Source organism: Mytilus edulis, chromosome 3, assembly GCF_963676685.1.
Source record: "Mytilus edulis chromosome 3, xbMytEdul2.2, whole genome shotgun sequence".
In the NCBI taxonomy this organism is placed as follows: domain Eukaryota; kingdom Metazoa; phylum Mollusca; class Bivalvia; order Mytilida; family Mytilidae; genus Mytilus; species Mytilus edulis.
Window position 1 is genome coordinate 6,685,039 of NC_092346.1, and position 21,765 is coordinate 6,706,803.

Genomic DNA, 21,765 nt, shown 5'->3' on the forward strand with positions numbered 1-21,765 from the left:
TATACATTTATCAACTGCAAAAATGTGAAAAAACACCATATAAAACGAAAGATCAAGTGAAAAGAGAATGTCAAATTCATACAAAAATGCATTGTGGTTACATACTTATTTGAATTGAAAAATATAACATTACTATGGTATTTTTGTTAAGGTTTTGATCAAATGGGAAAGCAGATGTTCACGGCTCCAAACAGAACTCACAGCAGAGAAGTCAAAATATATGAAGTTACGTCAACAGTTAGAAAGAAAATCTCAATCCAGTGATGAGACAGTAAGTTCACTTTGTTTTATATACAATGTCAGGGATGCTTGACCAAGTACCAGTATGTCCTACTGCCAAAAAGTTAATCTGTTGAAAAATTATAATATCCTGAGTCAAAAGTTGGTATAAATATGAAAATAATCTATAGTATATATTTGATCAATAATGGTACTCTGTCTTCTTCATATGTCATTTCTTTATGAACAATGTTAAAATAGACAGAATAATCTATTTTCATTCAATTAAATGCATGTTTCTTTCTAGCATGGAATATTTTCAATGACCCATCTGCAATAGTAGATTGGATATCGTGTTCCAGTGTGTGTGTGTCATTTATACAGTATAAAATCTATTGGTCCCTCCCCTGTCAGGTTAAAGAAATGAAAGAAAGGTAACCGTGTCTTATCTTCAAGGAAGGAGACATTATGTTTTGGCAGTATTTAATCTTCTCTTCATACACACAGGTCTGGGCGAAAATTTTATCTTTTGACACTGGAATGTTATATTTACATGAAGGTTTATTTCAATAAGACTCTGTGTAAGACTGTTTTGCATATTAAAATGACCTTCCTGTGACCTCAAGGTCAAAATGTTTTATTTATTTTGATAATAACTTTTTTGTTTCACAGAAAAATTACTTATCCTTTGACATGGCTATTGCTAATTGGAGCACTGAACGAAAATTTTAACCTAGATTCCGATGTTGATTTACATTTGTGGTAACTGTGGATTCATTTATTTTTGTGGATTGCTGAAAACTTCAATATTTGTGGATATTCGATCCTGTGTTTTTGCCAATCTTTGTTTACAAATCCTATTGCAAATATGGTATTCATTGAACATTTGAATTTGTGGTTCACTTGTTCCACAAAACCAACAAAATCCGTATCCAACGAATAATAATGAATCCACCGTATTCATATTTTTTGTTCAATATTTCAGAGTATAAAAGAATTAGAAGCCAAAGTGACAGAATTAACAGAGGAGAAAAACAAGGTTATTGAGGATTGTAAACAGGCCTTTATTAAAAGGAATTCACTGCAGGCTGAAAACAAACGTCTGACTGCCACAGTCAAAGCTTTGTCTCATAAATTAAAAGGTAATTGTAATCAAATAAATAATGCCTCATTACATGCAATTTAAACATCAATGAAAAATAGAATTAACCTAAAGATGCATTCCATATGTTTGTAATGTAATGTAAAATTAGCCCAGTGAAATTAATGAAAGCTTTTCTTCATGCAGTACAGTGACAATACAAGCAATTCCATGCGGAATGAAAAGTATCTTGGACTGAGAAAAACTGTTCACTGTGCTAAAATCATGCCTACATCTGGACAGAACTATTTAATATTCATTCATTTATTAGCTTGACAAAGGAGTTTAATACATTGTATGAGCTTTTTTAAGATCTGTACAACAAACATTTTCTGTTAGCATTTTATTTGAATTTTTCACTATGTTGAATTAACTAACTATTTTTACTGTTTCTATTATTTTTACATTATGAGAGGGGTATGCTTATGATAACAACACATGTATTTCTGTTCAGATTGTTGTGGGGAAACAGTCAGATATTGACAGTATTGTCTTTTGAAAGATAAATGATTGGTATATGAATTGTCACTTCTTTCAGTTCTTTGGTTGGAACATCTATGTCATTTGGTCTAGAGTTGATAGTTGTCTTATTTGCACATCTTTTTATTTTGCTTATGCTGAATTTTATCAAACAGAATTATGTTTTATTTATAGGAGACCATACAAAGCCAGTATCTACTTCAGAAGAAACAAAACACTCCATGGGATCTACTGTTTTATCTACAAAGACTGATATCTCAGAGACAAACTCTTTACTTAGTGGGAAATCTAAAATTATAGATTCAAGACAGTTACCATTATCAAATTCTAAAAACAATCATCCAACTATATTTAGTACAACAGATTGTGCTATAATTAGACCTACTCCTAAACATCCTGTCGTTGGTCAGGAAGTGACTATGTCTTCAGTGCAGTCAGAGTCTAGTCGTAGAATGAGTATTTCCAAATCGACTAGTTCTTTACCTGGAGGTGAATCTAGTCAGCGAATGACTAGATCACATAGTGTTGCTGCCGTTCAACAAAAAACAGTTTCTCCTCTGACAAAAATATCTGAAAAACGAAAATTACCACAAGATATAGAGAACAGCCAGAAGAAACTTAAATCAGGTTTGTATTCCTTCATTTAAATAATTTAAGATAAGAGATACATGCTATACCTCTGTTATATATTTGGCATATAAGTAATTTGTAAAATAGTTAACATGTTAACAGTTTGAATTCTGCTATCTAAATGTGTCACAACCGTTTAGGAACTGTTTGAATGTAATTTTTGTAATGACCACCTGTTTGTTTCTGTAAAAAGTTGTGTATACCTACATATTTCTTAATGAAAGTTAGATTTTCATAGTTATCTCCCCTTATAATGCTAAGCTTGAAACAAAATTTGAATCAAACAGAAAATATTCTGTATTTTTAAAATAAAAACCCACCTAAAAATGAAAAGATAAAACTCATTTAGATGAAAAGTAACATATTTACTTTCTCAAAATTTTGATGTTTTGGGGATCTGGACTAATTGGTGTCTGTTATTGTTTCACTTCAAGATGGTAGTAGACACCCAATTTACCACAATGAGGCTTCCTCATAATCTTAACCTTATTATGCCATTGTGCACCTTCTATTTTTTTTTTATCAGAATTGATTTTAAGGTTTCCTTTCAGTAGCAAATCATAGTGTTTGCAGGGGTCGTTTGTATCATTTTGTTATCTTAACTTTCAGTACTGCTACTTCAATTAATATTACATGTGTATCAGAAAATTGTTGACATTGTTTTTAATAAGTGGAAATTAACTGTACACAATTCTTTTCTTCAACAGATTTCCATGTAGAGAAGAAGCCACTCAGTACGATAACTAATAGTCCTTTAAAGAAGATACGGGAAGAATCACCTCGTGCTTTACCCAAACGTACACTCAGTTTAAAACGATCTCCAGAGGTACGGAAAAATCTAAGACGTCCAAATAGTCCAGAAGAAAAAAATAATACTGACAATCAAGACTGCAAAGTATCATAGCAAACTTCATTTCAGGATTTATTTTGTGTTCAATAACTTTTAAGGACTTTACGTGGTATAGTTTGTTTAAAAGCGTTCAAGGACTTTACGTGGTATAATTTGTTCAAAAGCGTTCAAGGACTTTAAGTGGTATAGTTTGTTCAAAAGCGTTCAAGGACTTTACGTGGTATAATTTGTTCAAAAGCGTTCAAGGACTTTACGTGGTATAATTTGTTCAAAAGCGTTCAAGGACTTTACGTGGTATAATTTGTTCAAAAGCGTTCAAGGACTTTACGTGGTATAATTTGTTCAAAAGCGTTCAAGGACTTTAAGTGGTATAGTTTGTTCAAAAGCGTTCAAGGACTTTACGTGGTATAGTTTGTTCAAAAGCGTTCAAGGACTTTACGTGGTATAATTTGTTCAAAAGCGTTCAAGGACTTTACGTGGTATAATTTGTTCAAAAGCGTTCAAGGACTTTACGTGGTATAGTTTGTTCAAAAGCGTTCAAGGACTTTACGTGGTATAGTTTGTTCAAAAGCGTTCAAGGACTTTACGTGGTATAGTTTGTTCAAAAGCGTTCAAGGACTTTACGTGGTATAGTTTGTTCAAAAGCGTTCAAGGACCTCATGTAGTATTAGAATTATTTTTATACTTGTAACATACGTGTAGTTTAGCATTATATTTTTACTTTTGTAAAAAATTATAAGAATATATCTCTGTGCTTGTTTTCTAGTTATTGATATGTTAAAGTTTCATTTTGACAGGATTATGCATAGAATAATCACAATTATATGAATAGCATAAAAAACCATGGTAAAAGTTTGATATTGAATAGAATACAAGACATTTTACATTGAATTAGTTGACAAGAGAAATAGAATTTTTCACATCTTCATGCTATCATGAAACTATGTATTCTATGAAATTATTTAATTAATTATTTATTATCTCCCCTTCTTAAAATTTTTGAAAATAAACAGACCATTATTTTTTGGGGGCAAATAATTTTTTTTAATGCAATCAAAGATGGCAGCTGTTGTTGTTATTTAAAGGATTGTAAAAGTGCTTTATAGATTTTTAATTGACCTATTTAATCTGTGAAAAGCCTTATCACATATTATATATTTCCTAAACAAAACTTACTTTATTTTGTTGAACAGATATTATGAAGATATGTATAGATCTTTTCATTATATTTTGACCAAAATATGTACCAGTAGTTCACTTATATAATGTGTTATACATTAAATTTTACATGCAAATGTAATGCTTAAAGGGAAAATAGTTTATTTCCAAGTATCCAAATCTGATAATCTATTTAAAAATAGCTGATGTATTTTGATTGTTATAGATTCTGTTATTACTAGGTTAAGTTTCAGTGGAAGGAAATAACTAAGATTCTAATAGGTATTTATGTTTAGCGAGAAAAACGAAAAACAGAATAAAACTTATTTCACTGTTAGCCTTTTTTTAGTTTTTGGAGATTAGTTCTTTTTTTGCCTTCTTCACAATTTTTGTAAATTTGTTACTGTATTCATATATGAAAAGATCCAAGTTTTGAGTAAGTTAGTTTGTTATTTAATTGAATATTAAGTTAATGACGCATAATTAATCTGTAATAACACTTTCATATGCATCTAAAATAATGTCTACCATATGCATATGAACCAAAGAAAATGTGTATTCAAACTTTATAGCAAACTATTGTTATGAATATATGTTATAATATACTTTTGCTTTGGTTGAGTGTAAGTTGTCCTTCATTATAACTCATCTACATATACAAGTCTCAAGGATGGTACATATAAGAAATTTTTCAAAGAATGTCTTAATAGATAGATAAATAGGTCATTTGTTATGCAGAAATATTTATCTATGTCAATGTCATTGAATTTTGAGAATTCTACCTGTATAAAACACATATATGTACCAGTATATGTTTCAACTATAAAAGCAAAAGAAACCATATCAAATTGCTAAAAGAGAGTTTTTTTCGATACACCTTTTTTGGTCTGTTTAGAATTTAGTTTGGGTTAATAAGTTTGTTTATGGGTTTGTGGTCACATCAAATTGGAATTTAGTACACATGTTCATTTTGCAATTAACCTGCACATACAAAAATGTGATTGTATGTGCAGGGCATTATGTCTTATAGACAAATATTCTTTCAACTAATATACAATTGGATCGAATGAGGTCATACAACTGCCTTTGTTTGTTAATTATTTTAAGTGTGTTGAATTAGTTTTTGTTTATCACATATGTGTATAAAGCTCTTCTGTGTGGAGATTTTTATACAAGTAACATGAATATTGTAAAGTCACTTTTTATCATGTGAAGAAAATTTATGTATATATTTTTGAATCATTGTTGAAGCCATGAAAGTATAGATAACTTGTTTGAGAAAGCAATTACTTTATTTTCAAATTGTTTTACTTATATGGAAGAATCCATAAAGTTACAAAAACAGATTTACTTCTTGTTTATGGAATATTTTGTCTATGGAATGATTTTGAATTTAGTTAAAATTATAACATATATTATCTTTGATTCTACATACGGTTTAAGAAGTATAAATTATCTTTTTTTATTAAAGGATGTAAAATGGTAACGTTGTTAAACCTCATTTATGATTATCTGTTTTTAACTTTAAAAATGAGCATCTGTGTGTATGTTGCTAACAAAACAGTGAAAATTGTATGTAACTTAACATTAATACTTTCTCATTCTATTCACCTTGACCTCTGTCTACAGTCTATAACCTCATTAGAATTTTAATTGTGCATGTATATACCTTGTATTAGAAGTGCAACAAACAATATTATATAAATTACAGATGTTTTGTATATAATGTTCCCCACCCAGTGACTATATTGAGTTAGTACATGTTAATGTTTTGTGTTGTCATATTTTTATTTTGATGTAATTATTATTTATAATACCGACTAAAATCCTTATTTGTTTTTATGTTTTTTATTTGAGGCCGATTTGTAAGAAAAAAATGGCCTTATTATTGGAATGAGAATATAAATTTGGCTTTAATTTTGTTTCTTTGTTTTTAGGCTGTTATTTTGCACACAATAGTGTGATTTATCTCAACCACTGTACTTTGGTTCCTTGTTTATTAACTTTTGCTTTTTCATTTTCTGAAAATCTAAATGAACAACAGCAATCTGCAACAGAAGTTCCTTATTTTGTTCCAGTAAAAAACAGGAATGTTACAGGCAATAATAGATTCTCTGTAGTCAATTTTCAAAAGTGTATAAATTAAAAGGTATGGTACAATCACCTATGAGATAACTATCAACCAGAGACCAAGAAGAATAGATGCAAGAAACTGTAGGTCACTGTATGGCCTTAAACAACGAGCAAAACCCATACTGTATAGTCGGCTATAATAGCCCCTGGAATGGCAAAATGTATAACAGTTCAAATGAGAAAACTAATGCCCTGCTTTATGTAAAAAACAAATATGATTATCAGCAACCAATGAAAATCACTGAATAACAGGACTTTACACTTGACAGGCACATATAAGATCAAATGGGATAAAACATCTTTGCGAGTGCTCCAGTCTATTAAACTGGGACTGATGTAATAAATAGAACAACATAAGAACATGAAAAAAATCAGTTGAAAAAAGTTTGACTCATCAGATTGACACCAAACACAAAAAAAGTATATTATACTAAAAAGGAAAACACAACTAATGAATACATCATCTTCCATTGGAGGATCCAGGGGATGGGGGTGGGGCCCTTTTGTGGGGAAAATTTGGTTGATTATATAAGGAATCACTGAAGCATGACTGGAGCCCCTCCCCCCATCCCCCTTTACGAAAAGTTCTGGATCCACCACTGTGTTCTCAAGACTAAATCAATCAGCATGCATCCGATGGATATTTTAGAAACAATTATATGAAGTCTGTTGTTAAAGTTGTTAAAACATCAAAATCCCTTTTCAAACCTTCAAGGACATTGTGGAAACATTAGCAGAAGTTTCTTCATAATTGAATGATACCGTCTAGGGTATGAAAACAAAGTCAAAGTTAGGTGCAGTTTGTTGTTTACGATTTTTAAAGTTCAATAACTTTGTCAGACCTTCATAAAGTTTTCATGGGGGAGTTTATCAAACTTGGCCACAGGTTTATTCAAAAACCAAGATAGCACACTGAGTAATATATAGACATTTTCGTCATTTTGTAACACCTGCCATCAAAGTAACAAAATGCGATACCGAGGGATTACAATCCGGGCAGCTACATATACTAGTTTAAAGATTTTTATACTGCAATCAGCTATTTTACTATACAGATAAAGCTATACGTATAAACGTAAGCTTTATACGTCAATGACCCCAACTAACCTATAAGCCCCGCCTCCTTATTGTATTTCATCAACAACGATACGTCACGACCATGACAACGTAAAGTAACAATGGTCAAACTTTTATGAATTTAAACTTTTATGTCTTCAAATTGGTTATTTATATACCATTGTATACCATGGTTATCAAATGTTATCAATTAAGTTCATTTTCCCTTTCTAATTCCTTAATATGTCAATGTTTTACCGCCTGGACTACGCTCTTAGGGAAATACCCCAAAATGGTACCCCAAGAGGGAAATTCCAAACACTTTTTTTAACAATTTTTGTTACATAGTTTTTTCATTTTTAAATATTTTTTTTCGATTTAGTATAAAAACAATATACGTATAGTGTCTTGAAATATGAAATTTATTTGTATTCGGCACGAAACGGGAAAATGCTCGGTAGAACCTCGCATTTTCCCGTTTCTAAGCCTCATACAAATAAATTTCATATTTCAAGACACTATACATATATTGTCTAAATATATAAAAGGTAGAAGACCAGTCCTTATCTTGTTTGCAGATATATACCTTATTTTACACTATACATCCAATGGATTAAGTGTAAAAATGTCAAAATATTATTTTCGACAGGATGTAAGAACAAAAACCAAAACTTTAGAAATAATATATATTTAAGCTCTTAAGAACGTTTTGGGGTGATTGAATCCCATACCTGGTAGTTATGATGATTTATACATTCTCGTTTTACGTTTATTTTAGAGACTACAATTATATACAGTTTGGGGTTATAAATGTGTTATTAAACCATGTTTAATTCACCATTTTCTACCTAATAAAAAGTCTGTACCAAATCAAGAATATGACAGTTGTTTCCCATTTGTTTGATGGGTCCGAACTTTTGATTTTGCCATTTGATAAAATATTTTCCCTTTTGAATTTTGGGTATTTTTATTTTTTTACTTTTAACAAAATCTTTCATATGTCCATTTTACTTGACCTCATTTTTAATGTTTGATGAATGCTTGAAATCATATAATTTACTATGAGTAATGAGATAACTATATTTGGTAAATGAATTTTACATATCTGGCAGACATAGCTTTGTTACCTGACCTCAACCTTATTCTAATGAATCAGTGATCAAGATCAAGATCAAGTTCGCTCAGTGCAAGCAAAATGTCGAACATATCTATGATTAAGTAAATATTAATACAGGGTAAACAAAGCAAAAAAGTTCATTTAAGCAATGGAATTATTGTGTACCTATGTTTAAACCCCACAAGTGTACTATCCGATACTGATGGAATCGCATGGAGTTCAAATGCAGTGTTCAGGATGCCGATTTGGGTAAGTTTCTACTGCTATACATCATGCATATATCACCCACCATGTGATAAAAAATTAAAACAAAATTACCGAACTCCACGGCAAATTCCAAGGGGAGGTCCATAAAAAACTTACAAAATCAAACGCTATCAAACAATGGAAAGAAGTGAAAAACAACTGCAATATTGCAAGTTTGAATCAAGGCATAATACAATGTCTCAATCATTTACAGATTTGACGATTATTCTGGTATCTATAAAGATCGAAAACTGCGAGAACATATGTCGCAAGTGAGCCGAGACACACGTTGATAGTAAAAAGTAAAAGAAACCAAAATACCAAACTTAGAGGTAATTCAAAACAGAAAGTCCCTAATCAAATAGCAAAATCAAACACATCAAACCGATGGGTAACAACTCATATTCCTGACTTGATAGAGGTATTTTTTTGTGTAGAAAATGGTGGAATAAATAGAATAAACCTGTTAATAGCTAGCTAAACATTTCACATGTATGATAGTCGCATACAATTTCAGTATCTTGAAAATATAATTACCCTAGCACACGGATGAGCTCATTTGGTGTGAGCAGGAGATCGGAGAAAACATTTTCTCTAATTTTTGTTCTATTTTCAAATTTCCTGACCGGTGTGAGAACAATGTTTCTCCTCACTATAGTGAAAATCTGTTCTCGGCAAATGACTGGTTGAAATCTAATTGTGACGTTAAATTTTCGTTTTTTCTTATTGTGACGTCATGAAAAAAGGCGACAATGCCTGATGACGTCACATCAAAAGTACACAACTTTCCTCAAATCTTTGAAAGGAAGGATAAAAACATACGAGAAACAGATTCCACCACTGTAACTCGTGTATAACGATATTTCTCCACTCTCAACAGTTAAATTTTAATTCTTTAAAAGCTCGGCAAAATCATGTAACCATAACGACAAAGACACAGAGCGACGGCGGCAGCTTAAACAGACGAAGAGCCTTAATTGATAATACATATGAATAATCCTTTCATTGCTAAGTAATGATTCACCTGGACACCAGATTTCCAGAAGAAATTTGAACCATGTCCTTATATTTTAATTTTGATGCTATTTTATCTAGACAAAAAGAAAGAGGATTTATTGTATCTGTTTTCTGCAATTTGGCAACACAGGCACAGTTTGAAGCCCTAAAGTAAGTGTGTAAGACAAACAAAGTCAAAATTACAAATACAAAAACCTGACAAGCTAACGTTTTATAATGGGTTTTTTTTTTATTTTTCATGGTTCATGGGGCCACATTTTAAAAAGAGGCCTCATCATATTTACTCCTATAAGTTTAACGTAGTTTTATATAACTGTTCATCTATCATAACAATAGCATATTTTGATCGAAGAATTGAATAAGAATGCACCGGAAACTTTTTTTTTTTATCGAATTCTTATTTAAGCCAAATCTAGTTATCAGTATCATACAATGAAATTAATACGTAATACTGTTGAAAATCGTTTGTAGTCGTTCATGTAAAATAAGAATGAAAGTGTTTACACGCATTGTATTTAACACATCATACTTTGATGTAATGTACCGAACATATAGTTAAATCAAATGAAGATATTGCATGTAGATTACACGATATTGTGAGGTAGACAAATCGGTCTTAACAAGATCAAATTGACTATGTATGTGTAAAACTTGACAGACTAGTCATATTTTCACATCATTCTTCATAAGACCAGAAAACTTATTTTCTGGTAAGACGCACACAGATTTGACCTTGTATTTAAATAAATTTTCCTAAAAGAAATTAGATTATTTTTGTACAGAATGAAAACATATGATCTATAGAGTTTCTCATATTTCTATTGTATGTGCGTATTACGGAAATTTTGTTAAAAATTAAGAACTGGCAAAAAGAAACTGTCATATCACCTCCTGTTTCATTCATAAAAATAGCATAACTCATCCAGTGCCTGGTTAGATGTACAAAATTAAAATAACGAAAATACCGAACTCCGAAGAAAATTAAAAACGGAAAGTCTCTTAACAAATGACTAAACGGAAAGTCTATAAATTAAAAGTCCTCTATTAAACTACTGAACAAGTGCGTACTAAAAATGCAAATTAATCTGTTTTCAGATAAACACAATATGAATGAATAATATTCCAAAGGCATTAAAATGTGGAACTTCAAATTAAGTACATATTAAATTAGTCTTGAGGTATAGATTCCAGGTACTGACTTTGTTTATCATCTTAATAACGTGTAATAGTGTTCTTTTATTTTTCTTTGAAAATCATTCACTTTTACTTCTGTTTAGTTTATTTGTGGTAATATCCTTTTGATATGGCTAGGTACTTATACATCCCGCCATTGTGTTACTGTGATATGGTAATTTTTGTCGAGCCTTCGACTTTTGTCGAAAAAGCGAGACATAGCGATCGTGCATTCCGTCGTCGTTGCAGTAGGCGGCGTCCACAAATATTTACTCAGTAGTTAAAGTTTTCGAAATTTTAATAGCTTCCTTAAATAAAGGCAGCAGTAGTAAACCACTGTTCGAAATTCATCAATCAATTGAGAAAAAAAAAAGATGAAAAAATCCGGGCTACAAACTAAAACTGAGGGAAACACATCAAATATAAGAGAAAAACTATGACACAACAGAAACACAACATTAAAATGTAACACAAACAGAAACGAACGATAATATCATGAATATAACAATGACCATTTTCCAGATTTGGTAAAGGACATTTAAATAAAAAAAACAATGGTGGTTAGAACTAAACTATCCTGGATTTCTACCAAAATTGTTTATGATCAAAAGCTAGTATCTAGAAATATATTTTGTAAAAATATATCTAGTTTTTCCGTATGTTACTTATAAATTGACTTAGTTTTTTCTCCCAGTTGCCATAACATAAAGTCTGCAGTAATAGTTCTAAAACATTTATTAGATTCATGAAGTAGGCGAGACACATTGTTCCGCGGAACCTTGATGATTTTTTTTATTCTTGTCTTTCATATGTGCTTCCGTGTATATGCCATTTTGATTTTCTTAGTTGACATATTTATACACAATGACTGCTGTACCCCTATTTTTTAAAATGTTACCTATCATGACGACAATGGTTTCCATTAACGACATCGACTAACCCTAATTGTCTTGCACGGCCGGTTACTGTTTGTGTTTTATGTTCCCACATTGTTGTCAGCATAATGCAATTTTATTCGACTGTCATACATATGAGAGGTTAATTCATTATTGGTATTTGTCGTTATTATAGGGTTAACATATCGAAATGTACCATTTTATTACCATAACATGATAAGGTGCGATTTGACTAGCCACAAAACCAGATTCCCCCACCACCATATTTTCATTAAATTTCCTGTACCAAGTCAGTAATATGTAGTAGTTATCTAATAATTTGTTTCTATGAATGTTGCATTGTCGTTTTTTTGTCGTTGTATTTTTTTTGCATTTTAGTGTTTATGTGGTTTCGTTATTTTTTTCTTATAGTTGATGTGTTACCCTCGGTTTCAGTTTTGTAACCCGAATTTTTCTCTCTCGTTCAATTTATGTCTTTTTAACAGCGATATACTACTGTTGCCTCTATCTTTACTCGATTTCATAACAATATGACTTTAATAATAGTAAAAAAACTTTTTAAAACAAGTATATTTTCCTTACCAGTGATAAACTTATATCAATAACTGAATCAATTATATGGTAATTTTTATAAATTTCTTGTTTACAAAATAATGAATTTTTCCAAACACTTAGGATTTTTTTAATTCCAGGCATAGGTTACCTTAGCTGTAATAACTTTTTTTGGAATTTGGGGTCCTCAATGCTCTTTAACAACATTGCACTTGTTTGGCTTATTACTAGTAACTATTTTGATCTCAGCGTCACTGATGAGTCTTATGTAGACGAAACGCGCGTCTTGCGTATTAAAATATAAGCCTGGTACCTTTGATAACTAATTATATGATTTGTCAATTATGTATAATGGGCACTGATGATTGTATTGCATTTTAAAGTCTGCAGGCCAGCAATCTTACACAATTAGTTATCAAGAAAAGACATATATTGGCTGTTTGCGATATACAAAGATGTGGTATGATTTGTAAAAATTAATTATTAAAAAACTATTAATCATGTGTTTATTTGTCTAATACATTCTCCTATTTATTTGTATTGTAGTCCTGTATTATTATGTTGTCATTTCAATGTTATATTTAACATTGCCATTAAAGTGCGAGGTTTGGCATGTCACAAAACCAGGTTCAACCCACCATTTTTTCCTTTAAAAATGTCCTGTACCAAGTCAGGAATATTGCCATTGTTATATTATTGTTCGTTTCTGTGTGTGTTACATTTTAACGTTGCGTCGTTTGTTTTCTCTTATTTTTTTAGTGTTAATTCACATTGCGATAAGACGTGACACGGTACTTGTCTATCCCAAATTCATGTATTTGGTTTTCATATTATATTTGTTATTCTCGTGGGATTTTGTCTGATGCTTGGTCCGTTTCTGTATGTGTTACATTTTAGTGTTGTGTCGTTGTTCTCCTCTTATATTTAATGCGTTTCCCTCGGTTTTAGTTTGTTACCCCGATTTTGTTTTTGTCTATGGATTTATGAGTTTTGAACAGCGGTATACTACTGTTGCCTTTATTTTCCAATGAGACAACTCTCCACAAGAGACTAAAATGACACAGAAATTAACAACTATAGGTCAACGTATGGCTTTCAACAATGAGCAAGCCCATACCGCATAGTCAATTATTAAAGACCCCTTAGTAACATGCTAAACAATTCAAACGAGAAAACTAACGGCCTTATTTATATAAAAGTTAACGAAAAACAAAAAACACTAGGATCAGATCTGAGAGTACTCGCAGTTAACTGATAGCTAGTTCAAAGCCACTAACAACTAATAAAAAAATCATGCATGTAAGACTAAACTATCAATCCAACATCCAATGAATTTAGTGTAAAGACGTCACAAATAGTCAGAGAAAAACATGACCTTGTGATATGCCAAGATACAGGTATCGACAGATTGTAGATCCATGAATGTGTATATGTATATAACATACTTGTAATATCTAGTAAGCTTTTAATTTACTGATAACAAAATTAATATTTATACCAATAAAAACAATATTCAATAATATTATTGCAGTGTTGAATCGGTAACCTTTTAGAACAGTTTAATTAAAGAAGCGATATGTTTACCAGAATCATTTCTAAATTTCCGGGCACGTAGTGTATCTTGGCATTGCACAAGGTCATGTTTTTCTCTGACTGTTTGTGACGTCATTACACTAAGCTCGTGAAAGAAACTATTTCTGACTTATTTAGCTTCTGCATTAATTTGATATCCATCAAACTGGGACCAAAATTGCAGCTTTAAAAAGATTCCAATATTCTGCTTTTCTATCTATTTTAATTAACTAAGTTTGATAAAAGTTCAAATACATCAATATATCTTTGTCTAAATATCTTAATTGTCAATTTTTTAATACTATTGACTATTTGAGCAGCTTGCCATATAAGTTTAGACGTTTTTAATTATTTTAAGCACGTTTGTTCGTTTCATGAGTTGATGCAAGTGTGCGTTTATATTCATATTAGAGAATGAAATGACTTAAAATCTTATAATTAAAGCCAATTTTCTCTAAAATGTTTATTTAACATTATGACCATTTTCAAAACGTGTTTCCATTTTGACTTATATTCAAACAAGCGTAATAACGAAATGACCGCGTTTTACTTTAATTGCCATCTTATAATTATTATTATTCTATCACCAATTTATGTTATGGAATTTAACCTTTGAATGACTTTGAAGTCGAATCAGTTATTGAGAAGTAAGACCTGGTTCATAGCAGACGAGACATTGTGAAAAACAACGGAAAAAAAGTTCGCGCAGGCGTAATGTTCTGGGGGGGGGGGGGGAGAGGGGGGGTTTCTAGTATGTAAACCTGTTACAAAATAACAAGAAATAATTCGGATATTCTGTTAGATAGCATAATTTCGAATTTCCTCAAGGTCATCCTTCAAAGGTATTGATTTTTATTTTACCATTCTTTATACTGATATTTATAGAATACCTATATACGGACCAGAATAGAGCGGATCATACTTCTTGTAAAACATATTGTTGATTGGTTTCCTATTTGTAATTACATTCATAACTACGGGATTAACACCTTTCATAACAGGCTTTCTATGCATGTTAATTCCGTTTTTATGAATTGCTAATGTTTTGTAAAATACGACATCATTCTTTATTAATCTGTTTACACATCAATAAATTTGAAATTGGAAAAAATGTACCAACAATGTAATAATGTACGATCATGTAAGCTCACCTGGGAAAAAGGCCACACGAGATATGATTTCTTGTCCGTCGAAATTATGGTATCTTTATTTTTTCTATCCCGCATCATTCAAATCTCACTGGTGATAAAGATTATATGTACTCCAAAGGAAACTCTGTAATTGTCAAAATGTTTTACGTGTCATTTATTTAATCCAGGTATCTATGGTGAGTTTATTTTCAGAGCCTCTTATATCTTTCTATGCGATACACGAGTTAAGAACACATAAGAAAAAAAAAAGTAGGAAATTGTTTGACTCGCTTATAATTATCATGCTCACTTGTAGCAACGAAGCCACAGTAACCATTAATGGATTTGCATGTTTTGTACTATTAGCAAAATCCTGTTTAAATTTGTAATTGTGAGACCATGTACATAGACTATTGGTCTTGTGATGAAGGGCTGGTATTCAAAGTGATCGTCGTGCCACGCAGGCCCGTCTATACTGAGCTATTTAGAACTTTCATAATCATTTTTCTGAGTCACACATGTAGACGGATTTATCGTCAAGCAAGGCCGATTTACAAAGTACCGACTCTGTTGAAGTACATGACGCAAGCAGCAATATTTAATTATAGTTGGTAAGCCAGGTGAGCTGTACAGACTCAACGGAGCCTCTAGTTTTTAAACGTGTTGTACATTTTCCACAATTTTATTATATATTTTTTTTAAAGTCGGAATTCATCTATTGTGCGTGGTTTTATATCCTTTTAATTCCATTTTAAAAACATATCTTGCGAAATCTTGCATGTAATTAGCGGCACATCTGTTTAAAAATCAATGTTTCGTTTATATTTAAAGCATCGTCTTCAACACAGATACCACAACCGTACTCTTCAGCACCAAGATGATCGCAGCCCAGATACTCTTCGGAACTTTAGTAATCGCCGCTCTGTGCGGTACAGGTAAGTTCTATGTTTATTAAAAAAAAAACCGACTTTCTTTTATTTCTAGAGAGGTAGTTTTAAATTAAAAAAAAAGGAAAATAGACCAATAACTTCAACTCTCTTTCATTTGAAGGGTTCATACTTTGTTGTGATTAGTAATCATTGTATGCAGAAGTGCATTAAAGTTTGTATTTAGGAAATTGGTATAATGGTGACACATTTTTAAAGTTAAACACAATGAATTAATTAAAATTTAGTACTAAATAGTTTGTTTCATATTCTGAAATCATAATCTTTCAGTCAGTTTAATTGAAGTCTGGAGCTGGCATGTCAGTTAACTGCTAGTAGTCTGTTGTTATTTATGTATTATTGTCATTTTGTTTATTTTCTTTGTTTACATCTTCTGACATCAGACTCGGACTTCTCTTGAACTGAATTTTAATGTGCGTATTGTTATGCGTTTACTTTTCTACATTGGCTAGAGGTATAGGGGGAGGGTTGAGATCTCATAAACATGTTTAACCCCGCCGCATTTTTGCGCCTGTCCTAAGTCAGGAGCCTCTGGCCTTTGTTAGTCTTGTATTATTTTAATTTTAGTTTCTTGTGTACAAATTAGTATGGCGTTCATTATCACTGAACTAGTATATATTTGTTTAGGGGCCAGTTGAAGGACGCCTCCGGGTGCGGAATTTCTCGCTACATTGAAGACCTGTTGGTGGCCTTCTGCTGTTGTTTTTTTCTATGGTCGGGTTGTTGTCTCTTTGGCACATTCCCCATTTCCATTCTCAATTTTATCTATAATTATTATTGTCATCTACAGTGTACGAACATTGATAACTTATGTTTTATTATATACATGTTTAATAATCTCAAACATATGGTGATAATATAAACAGTAAAGAACTGATTGATTGATTCATATAGTCCAGTCCAATATTTCATAAATGTTCAGGATGATAAAACATTAACACTACATTTAGATCCGACCTGTAGAGGTTCTGGGTTGACCAGGAGGAAGGGGGATACTTTTCAACAGCAAATCGATCATGAGTTTGTGTAGAAAAGGGACAAAATTTCTATATATCCCATAGGCTAGTTATCGGCTCTTCAAAGAGTTGTCGCAAGACCTATTCTAAGAAAATGCAGATCAGGAGATACGCAATCTGAAAGGGTTTGAAGTACGTAATTTTTACAATTAGAAAAAGTCTAGCGCCTTGTCTTTTCTAATTCATAGTACTATATATTGTTTACATTGACTATTTGTGTTTCTTATCATTACTTCAGTCATCATAAAAGTATTACAAATAGGATATCATCAACAATAAAACAAAAATAAGAGAGACCAAACACATTTTGATATATTTCTATTTATTCATTCTTAATAGAAAAACAAAGGATATGGGTTATCCATCCATCCATGACTCAATTAGTTTGTTTTCTTACATGTATATTATTTCTTAACTAATTTAATTTTAATTTCAATTATTAGGTTACTCGTTCCATAAGTGTGAAAGTGCAGGAAATGGTTATTGCACCCGTCATTATTGTAAATATGGTTACTATCTGGAAACGGACCCAAAACTCAGTGATTGTAATGACTATAAAAATTGTTGTCGACGTAACAGTAAGTATTAATACTAAGTTGATCATCCTTCATTTACAATCAGTATAAATACAACATTGAAAATTCCTTGTATGATTGATTGTTGGTGTCTAACGCCACTTTCCTCAATGCTCTTCAACTTTGTACTTGTTTGGCTTTATAACTATTATGTGCGTCACTGATGAGTCTTATGTAGACGAAACGCACGTCGGCGTATTTAATTATAATCCTTGTACTTATGATAACTATTTACACCACTGGGTCGATGACACTACTGGTGGACGTTTCGTCCCGAGGGTATCACCAGCCCAGTAGTCAGCACTTCGGTTTTGACATGAATATCAATTATGTGGTCATCTTTATACATTTCCTGTTTACAAAACTTTGAATTTTTCGAAAAACTAAGAAAACTTGTCCCAGGAATAGATTTCCTTAGCCGTATTTGGCACAATGTTTTGGAATTTTATATCCTCAATGCTCTTCAACTTTGCACTTGTTTGGCTTCATAACTATTTTGATATGAGCGTTACTGGTGAGTCTTATGTAGACGAAACGCGCGTCGGCGTACTAAATTATAATCCTGGTACTTTTGATTACTACTATCAGCACTAAAGAGAATTTGGTTGTCTGTGTTTATCTAATGGACAAACTAACTATAGACACCGTTCACATTTTTATTTTGGGGCCAGCTTGTTACCATCTCCGGGCACGGGATTTTATCCCTGCGTTGAAGACCCATGGTGACCTTCAGTTTTATCGACTGTTTGGGCGTATTTTTATCTTTTTGACATACAACCCATTAACATTCTCAATTTTATTATTAATTCTGAGTATGTTTGCGCCCGTCCATCGCTGAAGTTTGAAAATCAAAGTTCGTTTCCTTCATGTTGATATTTGTAGGCCAATGAAATGAGTACATTTATTATTTGGAATACAAATTTTTTCATATGTTACTTATAAACATGTTATAGAACTATATGACCATCAACAATTTTAAAAAAATGTGTAGTTACGAGTTTAGAATGTTGCGATATTCAAAAATTTTCACAGTTATGAAATTTTCGCCCTCACCTCATTCAATTCATGCTAATTTTTTTCCAGGACCTGGATATGGAGGATATAATGCAAAATATGAACCTGAATATGCACCAAAATATGCACCAGAATACAAGTCAAAGTATGCACCCGAATACAAGCCAACATATGCACCAGCATATAAGCCTACATATAAGCCAACATATGCACCACAATATAAGCCAACATATGCACCAGAATATAAGTCAAAGTATGCACCCGAATACAAGCCAAAATATGCACCAGCATATAAGCCAACATATAAGCCAACATATAAGCCAACATATGCACCAGCATATAAGCCAACATATGCACCAGCATATAAGCCAACATATGCACCAGCATATAAGCCAACATATGCACCAGCATATAAGCCAACATATGCACCAAAATATAAGTCAAAGTATGCACCACAATATAAGCCAACATATGCATGAGAATATAGGCCAAGCTATTAAAGAACGGAATGTCTGCCACAAGATAGGCTGAAAACGAAATCTTCTATCATTTTGTTTTTCAAATAAATTTTGAGAAATAACAATGTGTCTCTGTTTTTCTTGGTCTCAAATGATTACATGACTAGTAAATGATTCAAATATATTTATTCTAAAATGCACTTTACCTGTGTCTTCTGTTGCATTTGCTCTGTGTCTGTGTCGCCTTGCTGTTTCGGTATATAGTAATGTCTGCTACAATGAAAGATGACGTTAAAAAATGAAAGATTCATTGTCAGTGATTACGTATATAACCCCTTATGTCAACAAAAAGTCTTGCTTTAATATGAGGTACCATAAAATCACATACAACAGCTTTGAGTACTCTAACGACTATCAAAGTATTGAAACTCTGCAGTTGTGATTTGTATTAAATCAGAAAACAATTAAAACAATACGTTTAATAATTTTATGCGTCCGAAGCGCTCTTTGGGAACGCTCAAAACCAAATATTTGAAAGCCGAGGATGTATAAGTACCGAAACAGTTGTAGAGCTATATGACAAAAATAACTTTAAAAAGAGTCAAATCCATCCAAAGTGAACTTTGCCCTAGGGAGTTAAAACCTTAGGTTATTCATAATTTCACAATTTATAAACTGAAAAAAAAAAAAAAAAGTTTGTTATAAATCATGTCAGTACCGAAGTACTAACTACTGAGTTGATGATTCCCTCGGAAACTGATAGTCCACCAGCAGCGTTATCAGAGATGTGCTGTAAACAAAAAATGAAAACAACACGTTTAAAAATTTTATGCGACCGAAGCGCTTTTCTTGATTTACCTGCATTAGGAACGTTTAAAGTCAACTATTTGAAAGCCTTAGAATGTAAAGTACCTTAACAGTTGAAGAGCTATATGACAACACATACATATAAAAAGGGCCAAATCCGTCTAATGTCAACTTTGCACGAGGGAGTTAAAACCTTAGTTTCTCTATAATTTCAAAATTTGTCAACGGAAAATTAAAAACAAAAGGTTTGTTATAAATTATGTCAGTACAGTAATTCTGACTACTGAGTTGATGATACCGTTGGGGACTGATAGTCCAACAGCAGAGTTATTGACCCTATGCTGTAAAAAAATAATTAAAACAACACGTCTAATAGTTTTATGCGTCCGAAGCACTTTTTTGGATTGGCCTTCATTAGGAACGTTCAAAGTCAAAACGTTGAAAGCCGAGGATGTGTAAGTACCGAAACAGTTGTAGAGGTATAACACCAAAAATACCTAAAAAAGGGCCAAATCCATCTTGCCGACTTGTTTCTTCATTATTATGAGGCTGACTTCATACAGGAACTTTTGAGGAAGAAAGATAAGAAGTTAGCAATATCCTTTAACTCTACTTTCCGCTAAGTTTGTGTGTTTTGGTCTGTTTTTCTTAAACTACATGCATAAGCAATAGCTCAACTATATTTGTTGTACGGAAGAAATGTTAGCTGTACAGGTTTTCCTGGCATTGTTCATCTGACCTTGACCTCATTTTCATGGTTCATTGGTCAATGTTTAGTTTTCTTGGTTAATGTTAAGTTTATGCGACATTTAATAAAGCTTTATAATGAGGACTACCAACATAATTTCAATGATTATTTAAGAAGGCGAAACATATTAGCGTGTGTACTCTTGTCTTGATAGATGGTTGCTGCTTACAAGGAATCTATTAACGCAAGAGTTCCAAATGTTGAAGTTGAAATCATCCCTTCGTAAATTTTACGGACGCCATCTCGAGTTGGTTGAACGTTATGGAATAACCGTTTCACAAATGATATCGGATATGTTCCTTACGTCGTAACTACAATCCCCTTTCCTTTCATGAATGTGACCTACCGAATTAGACTATTTACCGGATTTGTTATCACATAAGCAACACGACGGGTGCCACATGTGGAGCAGGATTTGCTTACCTTTCCGGGGCACATGAGATCACCCCTAGGTTTTGGTGGGGTTCGTGTTGCTTTTTCTTAAGTTTTCTATGTTGTGTCATGTGTACTATTGTTTGTCTGTTTGTCCTTTTTCATTTTTAGCCATGGCGTTGTCAGTTTATTTTTCGATTTATGAGTTTGACTGTCCCTCTGGTATCTTTCGTCCCTCTTTTATGTGTAGTGATGTTAAACTATTGTTTCAAGTAATGGTGAAGATTAGTACCCATAAAACGTTTAAACCATCTACGTTTGTTAACAGCTATTCGAAGTCTAAAACTTGATGTTCAGTGGTTGTCGTTTGTTTATAATGTTTGTCGATTTTTATATAGATTTGACCGTTGGTTTTCCTGTTTGAATGGTTTTACACTTGTAAATTTTGGGGCCCTTTA

At 32.0% G+C, this 21,765-nt stretch overlaps 2 protein-coding genes across 3 annotated transcripts in view; both read left to right on the top strand.

The window, feature by feature from the left end:
• Positions 1-3,489, top strand: part of LOC139514128 (centromere protein F-like) — a 31,656-nt gene extending 28,167 nt beyond the window's left edge. For both annotated transcript variants that reach the window (XM_071302881.1, XM_071302882.1), the window contains exons 14-17: positions 152-271; positions 1,205-1,361; positions 2,015-2,467; positions 3,178-3,489. In XM_071302881.1, the coding sequence (XP_071158982.1) occupies positions 152-271; positions 1,205-1,361; positions 2,015-2,467; positions 3,178-3,374 (927 nt within the window). In that variant the 3' untranslated portion in view covers positions 3,375-3,489. The remainder of the gene's footprint in view (positions 1-151; positions 272-1,204; positions 1,362-2,014; positions 2,468-3,177) is intronic.
• A 5,481-nt stretch (positions 3,490-8,970) lies between these two features.
• LOC139514771 (adhesive plaque matrix protein-like) lies at positions 8,971-19,505 on the top strand. Its single transcript, XM_071304400.1, has 4 exons — positions 8,971-9,033; positions 16,202-16,305; positions 17,777-17,911; positions 18,992-19,505. Exons 1-4 carry the CDS (start codon positions 8,987-8,989, stop codon positions 19,399-19,401), a joined length of 696 nt encoding a protein of 231 aa, XP_071160501.1. The 5' UTR covers positions 8,971-8,986; the 3' UTR covers positions 19,402-19,505.
• The last annotated feature ends 2,260 nt before the right edge of the window (positions 19,506-21,765 follow it).

Coding starts and splice junctions, on each gene's coding strand:
- LOC139514771 (XM_071304400.1), top strand. CDS start 8,987: ATGGAATCGCATGGAGTTCAAATGCAGTGTTCAGGATGCCGATTTGG. Junction 9,034..16,201: donor TGTTCAGGATGCCGATTTGG/GTAAGTTTCTAC, acceptor TTATATTTAAAG/CATCGTCTTCAACACAGATA. Junction 16,306..17,776: donor CGCCGCTCTGTGCGGTACAG/GTAAGTTCTATG, acceptor TTCAATTATTAG/GTTACTCGTTCCATAAGTGT.